The sequence below is a fragment of the Typopeltis vanoorti genome, chromosome 17 (genome assembly GCF_054136105.1).
Source record: "Typopeltis vanoorti isolate ZY-2024b chromosome 17, IOZ_Tvanoo_1.0, whole genome shotgun sequence".
Taxonomy (NCBI): Eukaryota; Metazoa; Arthropoda; class Arachnida; order Uropygi; family Thelyphonidae; genus Typopeltis; species Typopeltis vanoorti.
In genome coordinates this window covers 96,891,263-96,914,077 of record NC_143565.1, presented here as the reverse complement: position 1 = coordinate 96,914,077, position 22,815 = coordinate 96,891,263, and the positions used below count along the sequence as shown (strand labels likewise).

At 35.0% G+C, this 22,815-nt stretch overlaps 1 protein-coding gene across 1 annotated transcript in view; it reads right to left on the bottom strand.

Moving 5' to 3' along the window:
* Positions 1-22,815, bottom strand: part of ACOX1 (acyl-CoA oxidase 1) — a 129,827-nt gene that overhangs the window by 61,576 nt on the left and 45,436 nt on the right. Inside the window, exon 7 of the mRNA XM_090406739.1 lies at positions 1,989-2,158. Coding sequence (XP_090262865.1) covers positions 1,989-2,158 — 170 coding nt within the window. The remainder of the gene's footprint in view (positions 1-1,988; positions 2,159-22,815) is intronic.

The following is a 22,815-nucleotide window of genomic DNA, read 5'->3' as shown; positions in this document are numbered from 1 at the left end:
GGCACGCTTTTTAGTGAAAATGGGATTGCAGGTTAAATCTGGAAATAGACAACAGAATAAGAAAAGATAGTATGGTGGGTAGCCAGATGAATAAATTGATGTGGAATAAGAGAGAAATTAGTCAAAATACCAAACTAGCAGTGTTCAAACCAGTTTTAAGTTATGGATCTGACAGTTGGGTTAGAAATAAAGCACTTGGTCAAAGACTAGACACCATAGATATGAGGGTTCTGAGAAAAATTAGGAGAGCACAACCAACCAATGGCAGAATCATATTCAAAATGAAGATAGAAAGGAAATTGACATTATTGGTATTCAAGACTTGGCTAGCAGAGCTAATGTAAAGTGGTATGGCCATTTAAATTGAATGGGTGAAAAGTTAGTACAATAGGTGTTTGATGCAAAGATGGCAAGAAAGAGATCCAGAAGATGAGGTCTAGGTGAATTGATTCAGTCATTAGTGGCTTAGAAGCAACGCACGAAATGTCAGATATGACAATATTGGAGTGATGCTCACAAGTAATACTAATATGGAGAAAAATTTTTGATAGGAGATTAATAATAATGAAAACTTAATCATGCAGTGCTGACATAGTAACCAGAATACCCCTTTGGTGTACATGTCAAAAAATTGATGAAGATTTATTTAAGAGAATATCATCCGCAAAGAACTAAGCTTAATATCCTTTTGAAATTAGATTTAATATTACTCTACTTGATAATGTAGCCAATACAGAACAAACAACAATGGAGATCAATTTAAAGGCAGATTTGCAGTGGAATAAAGGTTCAATTATAACTGTACATACAACATTTACAACACAAATTTTGTGTTCTGAACATTTTTCCACTTTGTATTTTATACCAACAAACCTCATATAGAAATCTTTAGATTCCCATGATTTCTGGACTATTGTCATAAAGTAAATATCAGGCTATAACAAATCTATTTCATTTAAACACAGAATGCCTTTCAACAATTTTCTTAACCTTTTCTCAGGATGTACTTATTCTGCTTGATATCATCCATTCTTTTCATAAGATAAATAACTAGTTGTGGCTATTTGACCTACACTTAGTCATTAGTCTAACTTTTCCATTTATGTATTAGCTAGATGGCTGGTTACAATTATGGAAATTGGCTTTCATAAAACAAATTTCACTAGAACAAGGCAGTTAATTCTCTAAACATGTCATGGTTAACGTGTTAATTTACTTGTGGAACAAAATCCTGCCCTTTGTTTCAGACAATTTCCCATTATTGCAGATGGGATTTCAACTCACTGTCCAAAAAAATGATATTACTCAGCAATGGAAATCTTGACATGGACTTTGTTAAAAATTGTTTCAATATTGACAGCATTTCAGAGTTCCTACCATACAGCTTTAGGTAAACAAGTATAAGAATTTCAAAAAAAAAATTTTTTTTTTTGACTCAGGAACATCCAAGGAAGATTCCTTTTAAATTCATTATTTATAGGAGGAGAAGAATTAGATGTAAATTTTTAATATTCTTATTGTTGCTTGCTTAAAATTTCTAAAATTTTTAAAATTTTTTAGAAAAAATCTAACTGCACAAACTAATGGATGTACATTGGTCCCACATTTGTTTTTTTATGAGTCTCTTTCTCAGAGAAAGACAAAATTCAACATCGAAATAAATAAAATGGTTTATTCACTACACAACTGAAACAAAATTAAATTGATCAATTCAAACTGTGAACATTTTGCTTAGCACATTAAGATTTTCAGTGTAGGAATTAGTAAAAAAATGAGCCATTTAAAATTGACAATGTAATGTATCCTTTCCAAATTATTTCAAGCTGCTGCTGAAGAGAACACTACTGAATTTCAGAGGAACATTTATATGCATTAGTCAGGAATTGTGGCATATGTGAGTTTTATAGACATTTATAAAAGATATCTACTGATTATGCAATTACTCATAAAATTGCATTGAATGTAATCAAATTAATATAAATTAATACCTTGGTAGGATCTGTGACTGTCTACGAACAGCACTGTAACGAATGGCAATAGTACATGCTCGTGCCACATTGAAGGCCACCATATCAAGGATGAGAACTCTAACAAAAACCATAGTACCATAATTTAGCTTGTCACTCTTAGGTTTGATGTAATCTCCTTCTTTAGTAACCTATATAACAAAAAATAAGATCTAAAGAAGTTTATCTTGATATTTTAATATGACTAATAATATAAAACAATCACATGGCATTATGTTTAACATTGTGTCTTCCTACCCCATCCCATCTTCTGTAAGAGACTAGTGGATAGAAGTAAGGATTTTGTGTGGCTTATCTGGTTATAGTAATACTACTATTTATGTTCCATATTTTAATAACTGTACTGCTCTGATGTGGTAGTAAATTATCATGTGTCAATACAGAATTCTAAATTGTACATTGCTTTAAATAAAACCTAGTAAAATCACTACAGAATGGCAGATGGATTTTCTAGCATGGTTAGGTAGGTAATCATATACACTTTTCAAGTCCCATTGTGGCATGGATGTCTGAGAATCTTTGGATGATAGATGAAATTTCCAAGCAGTGTATTTATCAATACACTACTTGGAAAAAAGTCAATGGACACCTCCCTTGGCACGGTGCATCGTGTCACGTAACAAGTCATGTGTTTGTAGCCAGTATAAATTGGAAGAGGAACTGTATCTGGGTGAAATGCCTGAGAGAAGAAAACTCATGGAGTTTGAAAGAGGTGTGATAGGATGCAGCTTTATCTGTGTGGCAAATGTTGACAAATTGGACCATTCCAGGTCAACAATCAGTGATACCATACTGGGATGGAAGTGCAGGGAGTCAACTGCAAGTGCTACCCACAGTAGATAGCACCACACTCACAGAGTGTGACTGTAGGGTGTTACAAAGGATAATATGTAAAAACTGCCATTCTTTGGCCAACACATTGAATGAGGAGCTCCGAGCATCGACTGGAATACAAATCTGCACAAAACATTCAGAACTGAATTTCACAATGTGGGTTTCCATGGTAGGACTGCAATATGCAAGCCCCACATTACCTGAACCAACATGCAGCATCGTCTTCAGTGGTGCAAAGACTGTGTACAGGGGAACATGGGAAAGCTGTGTTATGGAGCAATGAATTATGCTACACACTCTACCAAGCAGATGGATGGGTAGAAGTGTGGCAGATACCCAGTGAACATCTCTTACCAGAGTGCAAAACCCTAACTATGAAATTCAGAGGTGGTGGTGTGATGGTATGGTCCTGCTTTTGCTGGTTTGGCTTTGGACATCTGTTTGTGGTGCCACTGTAGCATTTCTACAGAACTGTGTCTCTTTTAGGAAAACAATGCACCATGTCATAAGGCTGTAACTGTATGGAGGGGCTCTGTGGGAGGGACTTGACTGTCTCCCCCCCCCCCACACACACACAGAGCCCTAATCTCAACACTATTGAACATTTGTGGGATGAACTGGAGCGTCAGATAAGGTCAAAGGACATCTGCCCCACAACAGTCCAGGAGCTCATTACATGCCTACAGGAAGAATGGTTCCAAATTCTCATCGATCACTTGTGGAAAGTATGCCCCGTAGGATTGTTGCAATCAACACAGTGAAAGGAGGTCATATATCTTATTAAGTTTGGCACCATGACTGTTTCTGTTGACTTCTGTTTTTAGTAAGGTTTCCTGAATATCTAACTCTCAGATTACATGATAAACAGAAAACAGGTTCACAACTTTTCATGAGTAGAATTGTTAAAAAAGTGATCCTGCAAAACAAGGAATCACCACAGTGCAGAAGAATGGTGGGTGTAGGTAATTGTGGTTTGTGAAACAAATGATTTCCAAAATGATAGTCAAATTCTTATTTTAGTGTAAAATTAACTTTTTGTACAATTTTCATTTGAAATTTTTCACTGATATTCCTGCTATAATCGGTTTTCTCTCCCAATAAGGTACAACAGTTTCTGTTAAATATTCTTCCACAATCTTAAACAGAAACTATTGTACCTCAAAAACAGGACATCTGTTCTCTTTTTCAAAACCCTTGATTAAAAATTCTTATCTTTGTGATCTTTACTGTAAATTTAATCCTATGATGTGTCAATGCTTATGTGCCATTCAGTTTTCAACTATTTTAAGAAACCTCATTTTCAGTAGCAGAGTCTCTGTAAATCAGCCCATTGGATAAAGGACTTAAAGCCTTTATCAGAGCTTTAAGTGAGTGAGTTAGCCAGCCTCATATGGAGGTGACAGGGTTTCCCTCCCAGAAACTGGTATTTCACTCCCCCCCCCCAAAAAAAAGAACAGGCAAACCAGCCAGAAGAACATGCAATTTACAGCCACAGCAAAATGCTGACAGGATTAACCACCTTATCATAAACATAACTTGCAATATAAGGTTTCTTAGATGCCAAGTCACTTGGCCATTACATGCCACTAAGCCAAACACAAAGGAAGGTGAGAATTTTCAGTAGCAGAAGATATTTTGGACATATTAAGATAAAAGTGTAGTACAGAATTCTGTGTAAGGCTCAGACAAAGCAAGATAGTTAAGAGAAATGTGCTTGTAGACAAGAAACAATGAATGATAGGAATGGAAGCAGTTTAGAGATTTGGTGTATAGGGAGGGTGGGGGGGGGGAGTATGTTGACTGACATTACTTGAAAATTGTGAGATCAGACATTTCAAACTGCTGTTAGATTTGATTTTAGTAGCAAAATCCAAACTAGTTCTTTTCCCACTTGAAGGAAAGTCACCTAGCAAATACTTATTGAGTTTATTAATATTTCATTTTCCCATAACATTAGGTTCAAATGGCTTTCATAGCCATTTGAACAGAAATCTTTACAGATTTCTGTACAGAAATCTAATTAACACAACAGGATAATTAATCATCTCTCTACAGGAGTACTCCAGTCATACAACATGTTAGGTTTCAGAGCACCATCATAACGAATCACTGCCTTTTATTTTCACTAGTGGATGTGTGCAATGGTTTAATAGCTTTAAGTAATCATTATATAGTATTGTGTGTAAATGATGTAAATAAAGCATTTATATCAGTTGCAAAGAAGAAAGTCAGAATAAATTTTTGCAAAAATTTTCCTGAAATGGAATCCCCCCCACCCCCAATTTCAGCAATAAGATTGTCACTATCACAGTATTAACTGGCGTAGCAGTTTTCACTTCAGTATACAGCTTGTACTATTGTTGTTACAGTTGTTGAAAAACAAATATAAATAGAGGAGGCTAAACTAACTCACACTACTTACTTTAGTGTTTGATACACCATGGTTAATAAATTTATCAGTGAAAGCACCAGCACCCATACTTTGATTTCTATTTTTCATTATTTACAATAATACTTGTGAATTAAACTATGATATATCGTTGAATCTCATGATGAATCCATCATCAGATTCAACCTTCAAGATGGAATCTGATTTTCTGATTTCACAAGCAATAGACTATTCAAAGGCTCCATGATCTCCATTATCTTAGAAGAAAAATGAAGTGAGAAATTGGAAGGTAATTTGATGAAAAGATTTTTTGTTGTGCTTAGAAATGGGTTGAATGCATGCTAATTTCTAAGCTGCAGAATAGATTCAAGTGGAAAAGCAGATAATTAAAAGGCAATATGCAAAGTGAAACTCAAAAGTTTTGAGACTAATATTACCACAAGGACACTGCATGCATTATCTATTGGCTAACACTTGAAATATTTGTATCTGGCAAGAGACCAGATAGAAAATGGATATGTTGACCATTTGACTGCAATTATTAAGCATTAGTTTACCAAAATTTCCAAAATGGAAATTTTGATGAAACCCAATTGCAATGAGCCTCTAAGTTCAGTCAGTACAGAATGCTCTTTTGCTGGAAAGAGCAAAGTTCAAATCCATCTAGGATGCAAAGAACTTTTCTCAAAGCTTTTCACAAGTAAAGAGGTTATCTGCTGTTATACAGAGGTAGCAGAGTTTTTCCCTCTCACAAACTAAAGATTTTTATCTTGCAAAACTGATCTGGCATGGATAACAGACACACATATACACACAATCATTTACAGACAGAAAATTCAGATAGGACTAACTTCCCATCATAAGCAATAATCAGGTTTCTAAGAACTCAAATTACTTAGCCATGAGAGCCATTGAGCCCTAACACAAAAAGAATATAAGATGCAGGACCAATTATGATATGCTTGCTTCTATTGTACAACCTTGGCACACTTTTCTGAGAACCAAGGTTTAAGATGAAGGATGAGAATTTAAAAGGAATGAATGTTTCCATACCAATAAGAATTGTTTTAGTCATGCATGAAATGAAAGTGTTTGGATTAGAAAATGAAAAACAATCTAATCAAGGAAATCAAAGTTCATCCTACCTAGCACTCTTAAAATATCAGACAATCCATGTATAAGAATATTTGGGAAGTCTTACTGCATGGAGGGAAAAAAAACTAGATTGTGTTCTGAACTTAATGGAAGATAAACATCCACAGTATACTTAAAATGGTCATTATAAGGAAGAGATCAAAAGTGTTTGCTCAAGTTCAACTCACAACAGCAAACACCATTATAACAAACTAACAAAAAGTCCAAATCAAAGTTCCACAGGAAAAATACCATTCTAAAGGAAATTTGCTATAGAAAGCTATCCACTAAAACCTAGTCCTCATATGTTTACCATAGTGAGTAAGCTGTCTTTTGGTAGGCATATGAACAATTTGTTAAAGTAGATTTCACAGCTTACACATGTAACAAACATATATAGAATTTATTCAAAAACTCCAATATATTTCATCCAACATTATATAGACATCAGGAGATAAACTGCTAATTACATTCAAAAGGTGAATCAAAACAATGAGTCATAAAACATGCATATATTAGTTCATATCTTGGTCAGAGATGAAGTATATGATATTAAACTATTAGAGTTCAAAGGAACAATGTAGTAAGTTGCATAGATAAAAACATATATTATACATATTTAAAATAATTATTAATTAAAAGAAAAAAACTTATGAACAATTAATAGTGATCACTTCCCAAAACTTGGATATTGGCATACAAGTTTGATAGGTTCAGACAATTTCTTAGCTTGCATGTTTCAAGGAAAAGACTATCGAATTTGAGCATGCTGGAGTGAAGAAGTTTTGTCTGGTTCCAAAAAACTCTATGCCTACTGTCAATAGTGTGACAAGCAAGGCCAGACTTGTCAGATTCCAAAAATGTAATACAGCCTTGATGTTCTTTAATTCTAATCAAAGCTAAACAGCCAGTCTATCCAAAATAGGAAAGATGACATGAACAGGGTACTTGATAGACACCTGGTAAGGAAAGAGGTGGTAACTTATCCTTTTGTTGGTGGTAAGAAGGAAAATACTTTCTGAAGGACATTGAATATAGATTGAATTTACAAAGAATCCTTGCTATTTTGTTCTGATGTTCCTTTAAGGTAGGGTATTTAAATTCTTTTCACATTGGATTGTAGCCTGGGAGAAGGAGGATAATTTTCAATAATTTTTTGAATGGTAATTTTGTTGTATCCATTGCATATCAGATTGCATTTAATTTTATTCAGTTCATCTAAATAAATGGGATCAGAAAAGCAGATAGTATGAACTCTATGTACAAGACTTGGTAATACCCATTTTTTGTGATGAATGATGGTTGGAGGACGAGTGAATGTACCTGCCAGTAAAGGTTGGCTTCTGATAAACTGAAAATTCACCTGTGGTATTATAAATTATTATGGTATCCAAAAAGGGCAGTTGGCTATTGGATTCACATTCAATAGTTAACTTGATACAGAAATACAAGGAATTTATTTTCTCTACGAACTGAAGTAATTCTGACTCAGTGAGGGACCAGATTGCAAACATGTCACATAGCATGTTTACTTACTGGTGTTTTGGTTACAGTTAAGGAACATCTTTGTGAGATGTTCAAATAATCAGTTGTGTCTAGTGCACATGTTCCATTAAAGCATTATGAACAATTTGTGTGAGATTAGTAACAGCAATGCTCCACTTGCAGGATCTGTACAGCTGGAAAAGGAAATTAGTTGGAGTTTTGAACAGTGAATATTTCAACATTTAAAAGAAATCAAAAATGTCCAGGATAGTTGTTGGTGTTACTTTTATCAGAAAGACAGCAAATAAATTTCATAGAATGGGATAAGATTTTTTTAGCCAGAGAAGATCAAAATGATGCAATTCTAAGTTGAAAACTATCATTATATTAGAATGAACACATATGTAAATGCAATCACCAAAATGAAAAGAGTCAAAGAGTAATCAAGAAAACAATGAAGTAGAAATTTCAGTTTCTGTTAAGTGAAAGGCAGACTGGAGATGGAAATGAAGCTTCACTGAGAATGGAACTACATCCAATATGTTAAAGAGACAAAAAAAAAACTACAGACTATGTACCACACATACGGCTGAACTTCAAGAAGTTGATGAGGCTAGAGATTTAGGAGTAATGTCGGACAAAGCTGAAGTTTAGAAGACTGCAAAAGTAGGCAAAATATCTCAAAGGATCACTTGGATGTTAAGAAACACCAACAAGAAGAATTTCATGAGGCTTTGATATAACCACATCTAGACTACTGCATACAGACTTGGTTGCTGGATTTCTTGGGAATGTAGAAGTTTAGAGATAATTCAGAAACATATGACAGAATAGTGACCAATTTGTAGAATGCTCTTTACATGGATAAACTGAAGGTTTAGAGTGTTATTAATCATGTCAGCTTGAACAGTTATGATAAAATTCCTGTCAGTTGTACCATTAATGTTATATATCTGTAATGAGATTGTTTTAATCCTGCATGTTAGGTAAATATACATGAGTTCAATCCAATTACTGCAATGACTTAACCTTATTTTTAGAATTCAAGTTATTCTAAATTTCTAAATTATTTTTAGAATTCAAGAAATGATTGACTCAAAACCAAATAAAAATATGTATTTAACGAAACAAATACTATATACATTGTAAGTAAAATTACATTAATAACTACAAAACTAATTGGATCCAAGGCCTTTTAAATTAAAACTATACTTTAGATCTCTCTATCTTTAGAAGATGAAGTCATTCTCACTGACTAATTCCATTACTACTTTGTTTATCATGCGCTTAATCATGTCTACTAGACTGAACATTGTTTTTCACAGCAAATTACTACAAAACAAATGTTCATTAGTCAGTTCTTTATCAAGCCCTTTCTCAAAATATAAAACTTATTAATTTTCCTGGGACTATGCAGTGTTTCTTTATTTAGCACACATTGTTCTATTTCATCCTCACTGTTTCACTAAGTATAATTATTCTTATCTCAAGCAGTTTTATTACAAGAGCACAAATTTATTACAAGAAAAAAAAGTTTTACTGCTTTATAAACAGAAGTATGAAAGCAGAGCTGCTTCATTAATACCACTTTACAATTTCAGATTCCTCCAATTCCATCACTTGTTTTGATAAAATAATTAATATCACTGGCATCCTTGAGACAGAAGACAAAACTTTTCATTTACCATTTCTTTGAACATTGAAAAAACATCTACTTATATCTCCTTTTATTTACTATTCAATTGTTGATAGCCTCCTTTTTATCAGTTAAAGGATTTGCCTTGCTATAATTCCTTTTTTTTTTTATCTTCTATGAATTTATTCTGACTCACATTTCCTTAACTTCCTAAAACAAAATTCTCTGGTCTGCATTTTTAAACTTCCCTTCATTTTCTCTCTCTCTCTCTCTCTCTCCATATTCTCTTTGTTATCCAGACACTGAATGTTCTCACTGTGAGCTGTCTATCACTCATCAATCTCCTCTGTGAGAATGCACACTTTTCCCACTAAGCAGCAATTGAGAAGCCAGTAATGGCTGACATGCTATCATCATTGGTGAAAAGAGATGTCATTATGATGAATAACAAATATTGCAACACTTGACAATTGTAAATTACAATAAAGAACATTGAAATTATTACAACTATCAGATATCTGGTAAGTACATCCATCTCAAATACTTTACATTTCATTTTAACATAAATATCAATAATGGGCAGATTGCAAGTGCCGATTGTACATGATTGAGTCCAAAACTAATAAAATACTAATGTAAAGAAACAATTGTAAAACGATTCATAATTATAAATTATAACAATATATGTAACTTATTGTAAAAATAGGTTACGTATATTATGAAGTTAACAATAGTTAACATGTATTATTGTTTATATGGGAACTCCATGGAGTCTAAAGACTCATCGCAAAAGACCCACACTATCCAATTAACATTTGGGGCACTCACAACCACCTCTGGAAATCCATTCCACTCATTCACCACTCTCCAAGTAAAAAACATAATCTGCACACCCTTAGACAATTTTCAAATGTGATCTGTTTTCCCCTGCTCCTTATGTATTGAAAAATATCTTTGTGTCAATCATATAAAATACCTTTAGTAACTTATAAGTTTCTGTCATATCCCCTCTCTTCTGCCTGTCAGCTAAACTCTGCAACCCACACACCAACCCAAAAGACTCCTTATAAAGAGGGATAATAACCTCTATCTATACTTGTCAATGTGTTCTTCAGCATCCAAGTAATCCTCTGAACTATTTTGCCAACTCTTGCAATATGTCCTCTGAATTTCAAATCTCTATCCCCCCCATCACCCCAACTCCTGGCCTCATTAATTTCCTGTAAACTAGTACCATCAATATGATACGAAGTGTGTGTGTGTGTGTGTGTGTGTGTGTGTGTGTGTGTGTGTGTGTGTGTGTGTGTGTGTGTGTGTGTGTGTGTGTGTTTTCACCCCAAAGTACAATACCTTACATTTTACAAGATTGAATTGACAACCATTGTCCTTTGCCCACACTGCCAATTTATTTAAATCATACCAAAGATCTACACCACCTTTATCAATTATTCCCCTCTCTAGTTTTGATCATAGGCAAAGAACTGAATATCTTCCTTCAAATCTTCCGCTATATCATTAATGTACAAATTAAAGAGTAGTGGTCCTGGTACAGAGCCCTGGGGCAATAGTCACCCTCATTCGCTTTGATTCCACTCTACCATACATCATCCTCTGTCTATGAGCCACCTACCCTGTCCACAACATCAACCTCATATCCATTCCCATTTACTCCAAATTATGCAATAGTTTTCCATGCAGTATTCTATCAAATGCCTTTGCAAAGTCCAGTAGCATCGCATCGTGGTGTAACCATTTCCTTTATCAAATTCTGCTGTCACCTTATTATAAAATGTGAATAAATTGAGGCAGGACCTACCTTTTACAAAACCATGCTGCCCCCCCCCCCCATAAAGTATCATATTCCTATTCACCCATTTCTGAACTGGAAAAATTGGTTACTATTAACCAACTTTTCAAAGTTTCCTCCTAAGTTTGTCATAATCACCAGCTTTGTAATTCCACATAAACCCTTTCTTGACTGAAATTTCACATGTATATATTCCTTCCTTGTTACAATGACACTGAGAGAAAGGAAAATCAGTTGCAACATTCAAAACAGACATGTCACATAGCATGTTTACTTACTGGTGTCTTGGTTACAGCCAAGTAGAAAATCTCAGTGAGATGTTCAAATAAACAATGAATTGTTTTTGTAAATCAAATACAAGGTTGCATAACATAAAAAATTTTTTTTTAAAATATGAACCTAATCATGATTACTTCCCAAACCTTAATATAGACATGCAATCAGAACAGTTGATATTCAAACAATGTTGTAAACTTTCACAAGATTCAAAAAATAGACAATTAAATTTAATTCCATTAGAGTGGAGAATCAGATTCTAGAAAATCTTTGTTTAGCATCAATGACACGGGCAGCAAGTTCCAACATCACATTCCAGGAATCTGTAGTCCTATGTTTTTGGATTCTAATCTCAGCAGAATGACCTGTCTGTCAGAATTAAAAGTCAACTGAACAAGGCACTTGATAATATATCAAACAAAGAGAAAAGTGAAATTTTTCCTTGGATGTTAGAAAAACACTTCTTTTAATAGTTTGAATATAGTGCAGGGGTTCCCAACTCTATGTCTGCGGGCACCATGGCACCCGTCGACCAATTTGTGTGTGCACGCCGCTGTTCAACCGTGTGCCGTATAGTTTGAAATAATCACGCAACAATTCATGGCATGCTATATGATGCATGTGTTAATGATACATGACGAATATTAAATGCATACAATGTAAAGTAGACGTGCATTCGAAGTTGTTCATTCCAGTTTAAGAACTGAAATATCATCATATTCTCCTAATTATGAAGGACTGGCCAATGAAATAAATGCCAAAGATCGCACTAGAAGATCACACAGAAGAAAGCAAATCTGAAAACAAACCCCAACTCAACATCACCAGAGTTAAAGATCGGTACTATCAACGTAAGAAGCCTGAATGGCAAAGAAATGGAGCTAGCTGAGGAACTAGATAAGTACCAGATCGACATAATAGGGGTGACTGAAACAAAAAAGACCAAAACTGGTGAGATCTTTCTGAGCAATAAATACAAAATGTTATATTCAGGCAATAACAATCAAGGAAAAGAAGGAGTAGCCATAGTATTCAACACAAAATACGAGGCTAATCTTCTTGAATGGCAGTCAGTCTCAAGTAGAGTAATGTGGGCAAATATGAGAATGGGGAACTGGACAATGAGACTTATTTGTGCCTATGGTCCCACAGAAGGTTCTACTAAGGTAGAAGTGGAGGAATTTTTTGAGGCTTTAGAAAAAGCAACTGACACAATGAAAAAGGAAAAGTTGGTCCTTGTTGGAAATCTAAATAGTAGAGTAGGAAATGATTATGAGACATACAAAAATATTTTGGGAAAATTTGGAGAAAAGAGCAAAGCTAATAATAATGGCAAATATCTGTTGGATTTCTGCTCAGGACATGGAATGGTTATTACTAACACCATGTTTCAACATAAAAATGTGCACAAATTCACATGGAGAGAAGAGGCTAGGAATAAGAAAAGTCTCATTGACTATGTTATTGTTGATAGTGATGTTTTCTCCCTGGTGCAGGACACCAGAGTGTACAGAGGATTTGAAATTGGAAGTGATCACTATTTAGTCTTGAGCAGGATAAAATTGAATTTCATATTGAAAAGAATAACATGTAAGAAAGTTTTAAAGCGAATAAAAGTTGAGCAGCTCTCAGATGTAAACTGTAGACTAAAATACAGAAATATTATTGAAAAGAAAATGAAAGAGTTTGAGAACAGGAATCAAACCTTGGAGATTCAGTGGCAAACTCTGAAGGAAACATTGATTGATTCTGCCAGAGAGGCATGTGGTGAGGTTGTGTGCAAAGATAAAAAAATCAGAACTCCCTGGTGGACACAGGAAGTTAAAGAGGCAGTGAAGGAAAAGAAGAAAGCATATCAAAAGTTCCTGGCAAATAAGTCAGCTTTTACTCTTACAGAATACAGAGACAAATGTAAGAAAGCTAAACAGTGTGTAAAACTAGCTAAACAAAAGTCATGGGAGGACTTTGGCAAGAATATAGAAAATAAATATCAAGAAGGTGGCAAAATATTCTGGAGGTTGTTGAAGAAGCTTAGGAATGGAGGAAAGAGTGCTGTAAAAGGAATTAGAGATGATAAAGGTGAAATGAAAACAGGAGAAAAAGATATCCTTCAAGTATGGAGTAATTACTTTGAAAAACTGCTAAATTAAACAAGCAGTGATGACAGCACAGTGATAAAAAACACTGACCAGGCATGCAGTCAGGAATACATATCCATACTTGAAGTAGAAAAAGCCATGAAAGGCTTGAAATGTGGAAAGGCAGTAGGAGTAGATGATATTCGACCAGAAATGCTGAAGTATGGTGGTATAAGAGTCTTACAGTGGCTGCACTGCATAGTTCAGAAAGCCTGGACAGAGGGACGAATTCCCGATGATTGGAGTAGAGCTCTCATAGTACCCATATATAAAAAGGGAAATAAAACTGAATGTGAGAATTACAGAGGTATTTCCCTACTGAGTGTTCCTGGCAAGATCTATGCAAGTATACTTGAGAAACGGTTGAGAAAAATTGTGGAAGAAAAGCTTGGTGAAGAACAAGCTGGATTCAGGCCAAATAGAGGCTGTCAGGATCAGATCTTCACTTTACGACAAATAGTCGAGAAAGCATGGGAATATAACAAAGATCTGTATTTAAGTTTTGTCGATTTGGAAAAGGCATATGACAAGGTGCCAAGAGAGAAGCTATTCAATACGCTGCAGTCATATGGTGTCAATGGGGCATTATATCAAGCAATACTTAGTCTTTATTTGAGTTGTGAGTCAGCAGTTAGAATTGAAGGAAGTACAGGAAGATGGTTTAATGTTAAATCTGGTGTGAGACAAGGATGTACATTATCCCCTCTGTTATTCATTATCTATATGGATCACATTATGAAGGAATGTGGTATTAAACCTGATATCAAAATTGGAGATGTTAATGTCAGCTCTTTGCTTTATGCGGATGATGTTATACTTCTAAATAAATCCGCTACAAGTCTGCAAGATTCTCTGACTAAATTGAATAGCTGTTGTAATAGATATGGTATGAAGGTCAGCAATAAAAAGACAAAGACAATGAAAATAGGCAGAATCATTGAAAATGTCAACTGTGTTGTGAATGGAGAACCTGTGGAACAACTAAAACATTTCAGCTACTTAGGCACAATTTTTACTGAAGATGGTAAACTAAATATAGAAATAGACAACGGAATCAGCAAAGCTGGTATCATGGGAAGTCAATTGAATAAATTCATATGGAATAAGAAAGAAATTAGTCGGAACACTAAATTAGCTGTATACAAGACTGTGATCAAACCAATTTTAACTTATGGATCTGAGAGCTGGGTCAGAAGTAAAACAGTTGACCAAAGACTAGAGAGCGCAGATATGAGAGTCCTGAGAAAGATTAGAGGCGTGAACAGATGGCATCAATGGCAATATCATATTAAAAATGAGGATATTAGGAAAGAACTTGACATTGTCAGCATCCAGGAATGCGTTAGCAGAGCTAATCTCAGATGGTATGGTCACTTAAATAGAATGGGAGAGGAAAGATTAGCAAAACAAGTGTTCTCTGCCAGGTTGGCAGGAAAACGACCCAGAGGAAGACCAAGATATAGGTGGATTGATATGGTACAAAGTGCCTTAGACGATAGAAATATAAGATCTGATAATGTTGGAGTCTTGACAAGTAACAGACTGATTTGGAGGAAAATTGTAGATAGGAAGTTAGTAATGATGTAATTTTTTCGTGTAGTACTGTCATATCCTGTACACCCCTTGAGGGTACATGGCAGGAATTTGATGATGATGATGATGAAGATCACACTAACTTACATATATATATTTACATTTTTATATAATGTAAACTTTTAAGTAATAAAACATTTTGATTATAATGTAAACTTTGTATGTATTCATTTAACAAACGAATTCAAAAAATTTGCTTGAAAAAATAGATGGTGCCCGTCGCCCTATCAGTATTTTAGAATGTGCTCTAGGAAACAAAAAGGTTGGGAACTACTGATATAGTGGATAGATTACAGTTGCAAATAACACATGCTATTTGTTCTGATATTCCTTTAAGTTTAATAAGAAAACATTTTACACCTGACTGGTTTGAGTTTTGTATTATAAGATACGAATTGCCCAGTCATGCAACTGGATGCCCAGTTGCAAATTTTGTTTGCTTATAATGACAATATAATTTCTTGTCATCTTTAATTTATAGATTAAAGAATGGTATTTATCAATAAGCCACTAACAAAAAAATTGCTAACAAAAGTTCAACCAGATTACAGCTAGACAAAAATGTGTAGTGAATCTAAATACTCATTGTGAGAGGTCCACACTAACCATTATCAGTCGTATCCATCTGTCTATGTGGTTAGCCGAGTGGTTACGTGCTCCACAACCATATGCCTGGGGAAGGAGTGTCCAGCGTTCGATTCTCGTCGCTGACGTGAGGAGCTAAAAGGATCTTTATCAGACATAGCCAAGTTAGCCGGTCTTGGGTCTGGACTGCAAGGTTTTTCTCCCACTTTATCTGGGGTTTTTCCTCCTGCAAGCAGGCAAACCGGCCCTGTGAACACACGCTTCTACAGACATAGGATACCTCCAGGAATAAGGCGTAACCTATTCCGTAGAATTTCGATTCTGAATGCCTACACGGTAAAAAGTGTAGGTCTACGCATGAGAGTAAATCAGGATGATCCATCTGACATATCTTATCTTGCCTATCATACTTCTTGTATTCACTGACAGTGAACTAACTCCATGTGGCAACCCATTCTCTTTATTCATCTCTCCAAGCAAAAAATCCAGTCCCAACACCTTGCTAACCACACTAATCAATGACTCTGATCCTCCTCTCCTCTACATGCTAAAATATTTCCTCTACATCAATCCCATAAAATCCTTTCAAGTACAAATGTTTCTCTCATAACCCCTCTTTTCCACCTATCAACCATTCTTTCCAATCCACAAACCCTCAATCTATCATCATAGAGACAGCATTCCACAGACCACCATTTTAGTCAGTCACCTCTGGATCCTTTTGACCACTTCCTCATCTCTAAGATATTTAGATGACAGACCTGAGCACAATAATCCAGATCTGGACATATCAAGGCCTTATAAAGAGGAATGAAAACTAAACTTCATTCTCTATTATTTCTGCTTCCAAATAATCCTAAATGAACTACCCTGGCCACCTTAACAATACACCCTCTGGAACTTCAATTATCTATTAACACTTCCAAATCACCAGCTTCATAAATTTCATGGAGTACAGTTTCATCAATATAGTACACAGCAGGTAATCTTGCCATCTCAAAATGCACTTTACACTTTTGTCATATTAGTCACCAAATTAGCCTTGACATGTATGTCAAACAATTACATGGATGCAAAGTGTCCATTGAAGTTAATATAACCTTTAGGTACTACAGAAATAATATTGTTATGAAGATTATATTTTTGATAATTTCATCTGTGTAGCCATTTGGGTGGTTAACCTGGCACCCATCATTTTGTATCATCAGCAAACAAATGAATATTTCCTTTCAATTTCCCTCAGGGTTAATTTTTTTTTTTATCATTACCTACAGTTCAAATATAATTATTTGGTATACTAAATTGTACAACTCTGATGAATAGTATTTGTACTTTTTAATATTTATCCCACATACAAGAGGTACAAACAAGAACCTATAGCACATCAGTAATGTGCGAGGTGCAGGGTTGAGAAAGAAAACTGCTGGGAAAGACAGGTGGAAGGCTGTTTGAGAGGACAGAGGTGGATGGAATAAATAGAAGATGAGAAACAGGTTTGATGAGTTTGCAGCTATACTGTAAAGGGATGTTAGACAGCTGCTGCTCTTGTTTTAACAGGCCTAACAGCAAGTGAAGGAATGATGTCTGTCAATTCACTGGAGCAGCAGCTGTCTAACATCCCTAAGGGAAATTGAAAGGAAATATTCATTTGTTTGCTGATGATACAAAATGATGGGTGCCAGGTTAATTCCATAAGGGAAATTGAAACAATTTCCCTTATGGAATCCTGACAAATGGCAATTAATTTTCCTCCAAATTAATTGCCATTTGTCAGGATTCCATAAGGAACAATTGGCTTGAATGTGTGTACACAGCTAATTTAGTACTTTAATTTCTTTCTTATTCTATAAAAATTTATTCAACTGTCCCCTGTTCAATGAATCTATCACTGTAATAAGTAAGCAGATTACTAAAACATGACCTTTTAGCAAATCCATGGCACTGTTGTCATCCAATTCTGGATTCTGGATCTCACTAACCTCTCCAACACTTTAACCACAACATCTGACACAAACACAGGCCTATAATTTGGAACTAGAGTCTTGACAGCTCCCTTATGAAGGTACAATCTTTGCATTCCAAAGAAAATGTCAACTTCTTGGCACATTCCTTCAAAACATGTGACATTATCAAGCCCCAAAGTCTTATTAACATCAAGTTTACTCAAATCACCCTCCCCTACAACCTCACCCAGTTTCTCCTCCTACCTTTTCAGTGCACTCAAACTCTGAATGATGTTACATTCATGAGGATGAAATACCTTCATGAATGGCTCATTTAATATCTCAATTACATCCTCTGCAGTGGATGTAATCACTAACAGCATCATCCTTCCATAAATCATTCTTCTGCTGGTCATATAAAGAATTTTTGTTTTTTTAGCTTCATTAGATAACTTCTGCATATGCTGCACTTTTTCTACTTTTACCAATCAAATCATCTTCCTTGCCTACTCTTTGTACTCCTCATGTAACTGATTACCACTCATGATATGCTGCCTTCCTAATGCTTCCTAATGATTAAGCATGAAATCCTGAGGGATTTCATGCTTAATCTTTGTTCATTCATTTTACACTTACATTATTTAACCTTCTGATCCCCAGAACATATTTAGACTGCACTCTGTTAGACAGTTCTTGAATAGTATCTACATAGCACTGATCCTTCCGTCCAACTCCTCATTCCATGATATAGCTGTCTTCTAAGCATTTTATAATCAAGCCTTATAGTTCCACATATATCCTTTAATCTTGGAAGTCCTCATTAGCTGCCACCCAGTTAAACACAGTAACTCACCAACTAGAGGGAGATTGAACACCTTGTGATCAAATCCAAGATCCTCGATCTTTACATGCCCTCTGTTACATACTGCCTGAAGTTGTCCCTTAACTGGGGAAATTAATTTTCTACTTCTAGATGCTATCTCATCATCTTGATTTAAATTATCATAATTAAAATTACTCATAATGATTATCCCTTTTCTTATTTGCTTATACATTTCATTGTCACTGCCCAAGTCTACAGCTACATCCAACTAAATATTTGATTCTCTACTTCATCTCATACAGTCTCTAAACTACCAATTCTTCATTACATCTCTACCTTCTATGGGCACAACTCCTTTTCTATTATCAATAGCACTCTGTCCATTTTTGTATTTTTCTACCTTCATGAAAAAGATCACGAGCCTCCAAGCTCTATTATTGCCAGGATGTCATCCTCATCCAACCACATCTCACTTATTTCAACTTTTGGGTGAACAAACATAATGTAACAATTTCATTCCCCTTATTCTGATAGTTCTGACATTTGTATAGAAACTGAACAGTTCATTTCTGGGTCAATAACAAATTTCACTGATACCAGTTCTCAGATGACTTCTCCATGCTTTCTCCCAGCTATTCTCTCTCTCATTATCCATCCCAGAACTTTCTCTAAACTCACCCCCCCCACACACACAAACAGGGCCATCTCGTTCTTTTGTCTATTCGTAAGCGCTGACTTTTCTTGTGCTATGTCCCCCTGATACCCCCATTTTCCTGTTACCAAAATCAGTTTCTTACATGGAGTTTGTTTTGTTTTTTTTAAACTTAATATATAAAGACTTTTCAAATATAGTAAAAACACACCTTTTAATTAATGTGAGCTTATTAATACAGTAATGACAAATAAAATATATTTTAATAATAGGAATTTATTAATCATTAAATTATAAAATACACCTAGTTTCACCACCTGAAATAGAACTGGTGGCTTAAATATCATTGACTAAATGCTAAAAATCCATTACAAAACAAAAATAAATTCAGTCTAATCAATAAAAATAAAATCACAGGGAATACATTAACTGTGCAGCTAAGGACAGAAAGTAATTGTTGATGAAACTGAAATCTCTGATGTTAAAAAAGATTTAAAAAGCGATTTCCATGTCACTCAATATCAGCTCTTGGCTTATATTCAGTGTTCTGCATGAATGGATGACTAACCAATTTCTTCAGAATTCTTGTACAAGTTCTTTCCTACATAAGGCACATCTGAAAAATTCCAATCAACTACATGGTTAGTATTACAAGTATGGTTGGCTAGACCAGATCTATCTTTTCTAAACCAGAAGAGCATGGAATTCTTTATACCACTGGATTTTTGTAGAAAGATGCTATTTTTAAGAGACCTCAGGAGGCTGTGAACAGTTTGAATTCGTTTAAAAGTTACTCTGATGCTATACCTTTGAAAAGAGATACTACTTTAATCAATAGACTGCAAACATATGGAATTGTGTTTGAATCTCTATACTGGATATTCTAGTAATTGAGAGTGGTAGGGTTCAAAAATAAAATCCAGTATTTAAGAATATTTTTTTTTTCAGTGGGTGTTCCAAAAAGGAACACCCACTGAAAAAAAAAAAATAAATAAATAAAATTTTGAACTTTTCAATCGTGCCTTATGTAGAAAAGAACTTTAGACTTCTGAAGGAATCTCTTATGGTGATTTTTATCGAGTGACATATGGAAATCTATTAAATCTTTTAACATCAGATAGCAGTGTGTCCAGACAATTCACCACACGAAAATTAATCACAAGAAAATTTGAAATCCTATTTTATATTATTCCCATATATGAAAAAAAAAAAGAAATATTTTATGTATTATTTATTATCTCGATTATACTTAGCATTGTAAAATTTTTTATTCCATATAAAGTCATTAAAATTCTTTCTTACTACAAGTTCTGTAGATGGAACATTAATTGTTACAAAACTGGGATAGGATGGTTAGGGAGAAAGAACACCATATTTAAGAATATTTAGGGATAATAGTTATATCCAACATTGTTGGATTTACATATTTCTATTAATAGTTAGAATAGTTATTAGGAAGAACAAAATATTTAAGAATAGTTAGGGAGAAAGGAAACAGTATTTAAGAATATTTATTCTTCTAATCGTTTGCTATTTTTCTGTTCTGTGCATTTAGACATCCATCCAGGTGTGATATATTTTTTATCTGAACTAATTCAGAAGGCGACTTGTTTCAGTTATTGAATATACGTATATTTTGAAAATCACTGCACTTTTCCTGAATAGTAAAGACATCTTGCATGCTGCTATCATTTGCAGAGATAGTTAAGATCATAGGCCCAATTTTCAGTAATTATATTAAAGAAAATGATAATATTATGTAATTTACGTAATGAGGTAAATCAGCATAAGTAAATCTGCTGCTTTAATACTAGTCTTTACCTTTTCCTTCAATACTAGTATGACACTAAGAAATTTATGATAAATTTAGTTTAATCCTTTACCCAATAGTAGCCAAACAAAGTTTGCACCTGAAGTAGTTCAAGACTGAGTCAACTCATAGCAAAGGTGGACCAAGCTCTCATCACACCTTGTCTCAGTATCTCCCATAATGCAAAGCACATCTCCTTGCGGACATGTATAAAGCTATGCATTAAGGGAAGGGCCACTACAAAAACCAGTTTCGACCTTTATTGAGGTCTCATCAGTGGGAGGCAGACCCAGAAGTAGTGATACTAAGGCAGAAGCAATGGAGATGTCATATTTACTTATACAAGTTGCCAAAAGGTGTAACATCTTATTATTAATTTACTCTGGATTTAGAGAAAGATGTTGGAAGTTTATTTGCCACTTGGTTAGACTATAATAAATTTAGTTTAATCCTTTACCCAAGTGTAGGCAAACAAAGTTTGTGCCTGAAGTAGTTCAGGACTGAGGCAACTCCTAGTAAAGGTGGACCAAGCTCTCATCACTCCTTGTCTCAGTATCTCCCATAATGCAGAGCACATCTCCTTGCAGACATATATAAAGCTATGCATTAAGGGAAGGGCCACTACCCAGACAGGTTTCAACCTTTATCGAGGTCTCATCAGTGGGAGGCAGACGACCTCTCCATTGTTTCTGCCTTAGTATCACCACTTCTGGGTCTACCTCCCACTGACGAGATCTCGATAAAGGTCGAAACCAGTCAGGGTAGTGGCCCTTCCCGTAATGCATAGCTTTATACATGTCCACAAGGAGATGTGCTTTGCATTATGGGAGATACTGAGACAAAGTGTGATGAGAGCTTGGTCCACCTTTACTAAGAGTTGCCTCAGTCCTGAACTACTTCAGACGCAGACTTTGTTTGCCTACTTGGGTAAAGGATTAAACTAAATTTATTATAGTCTAACCAAGTGGAAAATAAACTTCCAACATCTTTCTTTAAATCCAGAGTAAATTAATAATAAGGCAGTACACCTTTTGGCAACTTGTATAAGTAAATATGACTTCTCCATTGCTTCTGCCTTAGTATCACCGCTTCTGGGTCTGCCTCCCACTGACGAGACCTCAATGAAGGTCGAAACCAGTCTGGGTAGTGGCCCTTCCCTTAATGCAGTGTTTCTCAAAGTGTGGTATGCGTACCCCTGGGGATATGGGAAAGATCTTCAGGGGGTACGTGGCAATTTTCAGCTATGCATCATTAACATAGGGAATCATTATTAAGAAAAAAAAGAATTATTTTAAACGTATATATTTCCCAATAAATTATATATGAATACTCACACTCAAATTGCTAGTTATTATCACCACGCCATTCACGTCCTGGCGATAGTTATTCGCTCCCTGCGGTAAATAACATGCCCTCCCCAACAGCATCACTATACTGAAGATCAACAAGGGAAACAAGTAGTTTTATTATATCACTGAATAAGGTACAGAGACATTTGCAGTCTGTGTAATATATTTCTCAACAAATAGTGCAATTAGAGATAACTGGGATAAAAACGGCACTAACTATCAGATCTACCCTCCAACAGAAACTGCTGTATAGACTCAAGCAAAACCATTTGTTGCCAGTGCAACAGCATATGGTTTTGCTTGGCACCACCCCATCGTGAATGTGCTAAAACTA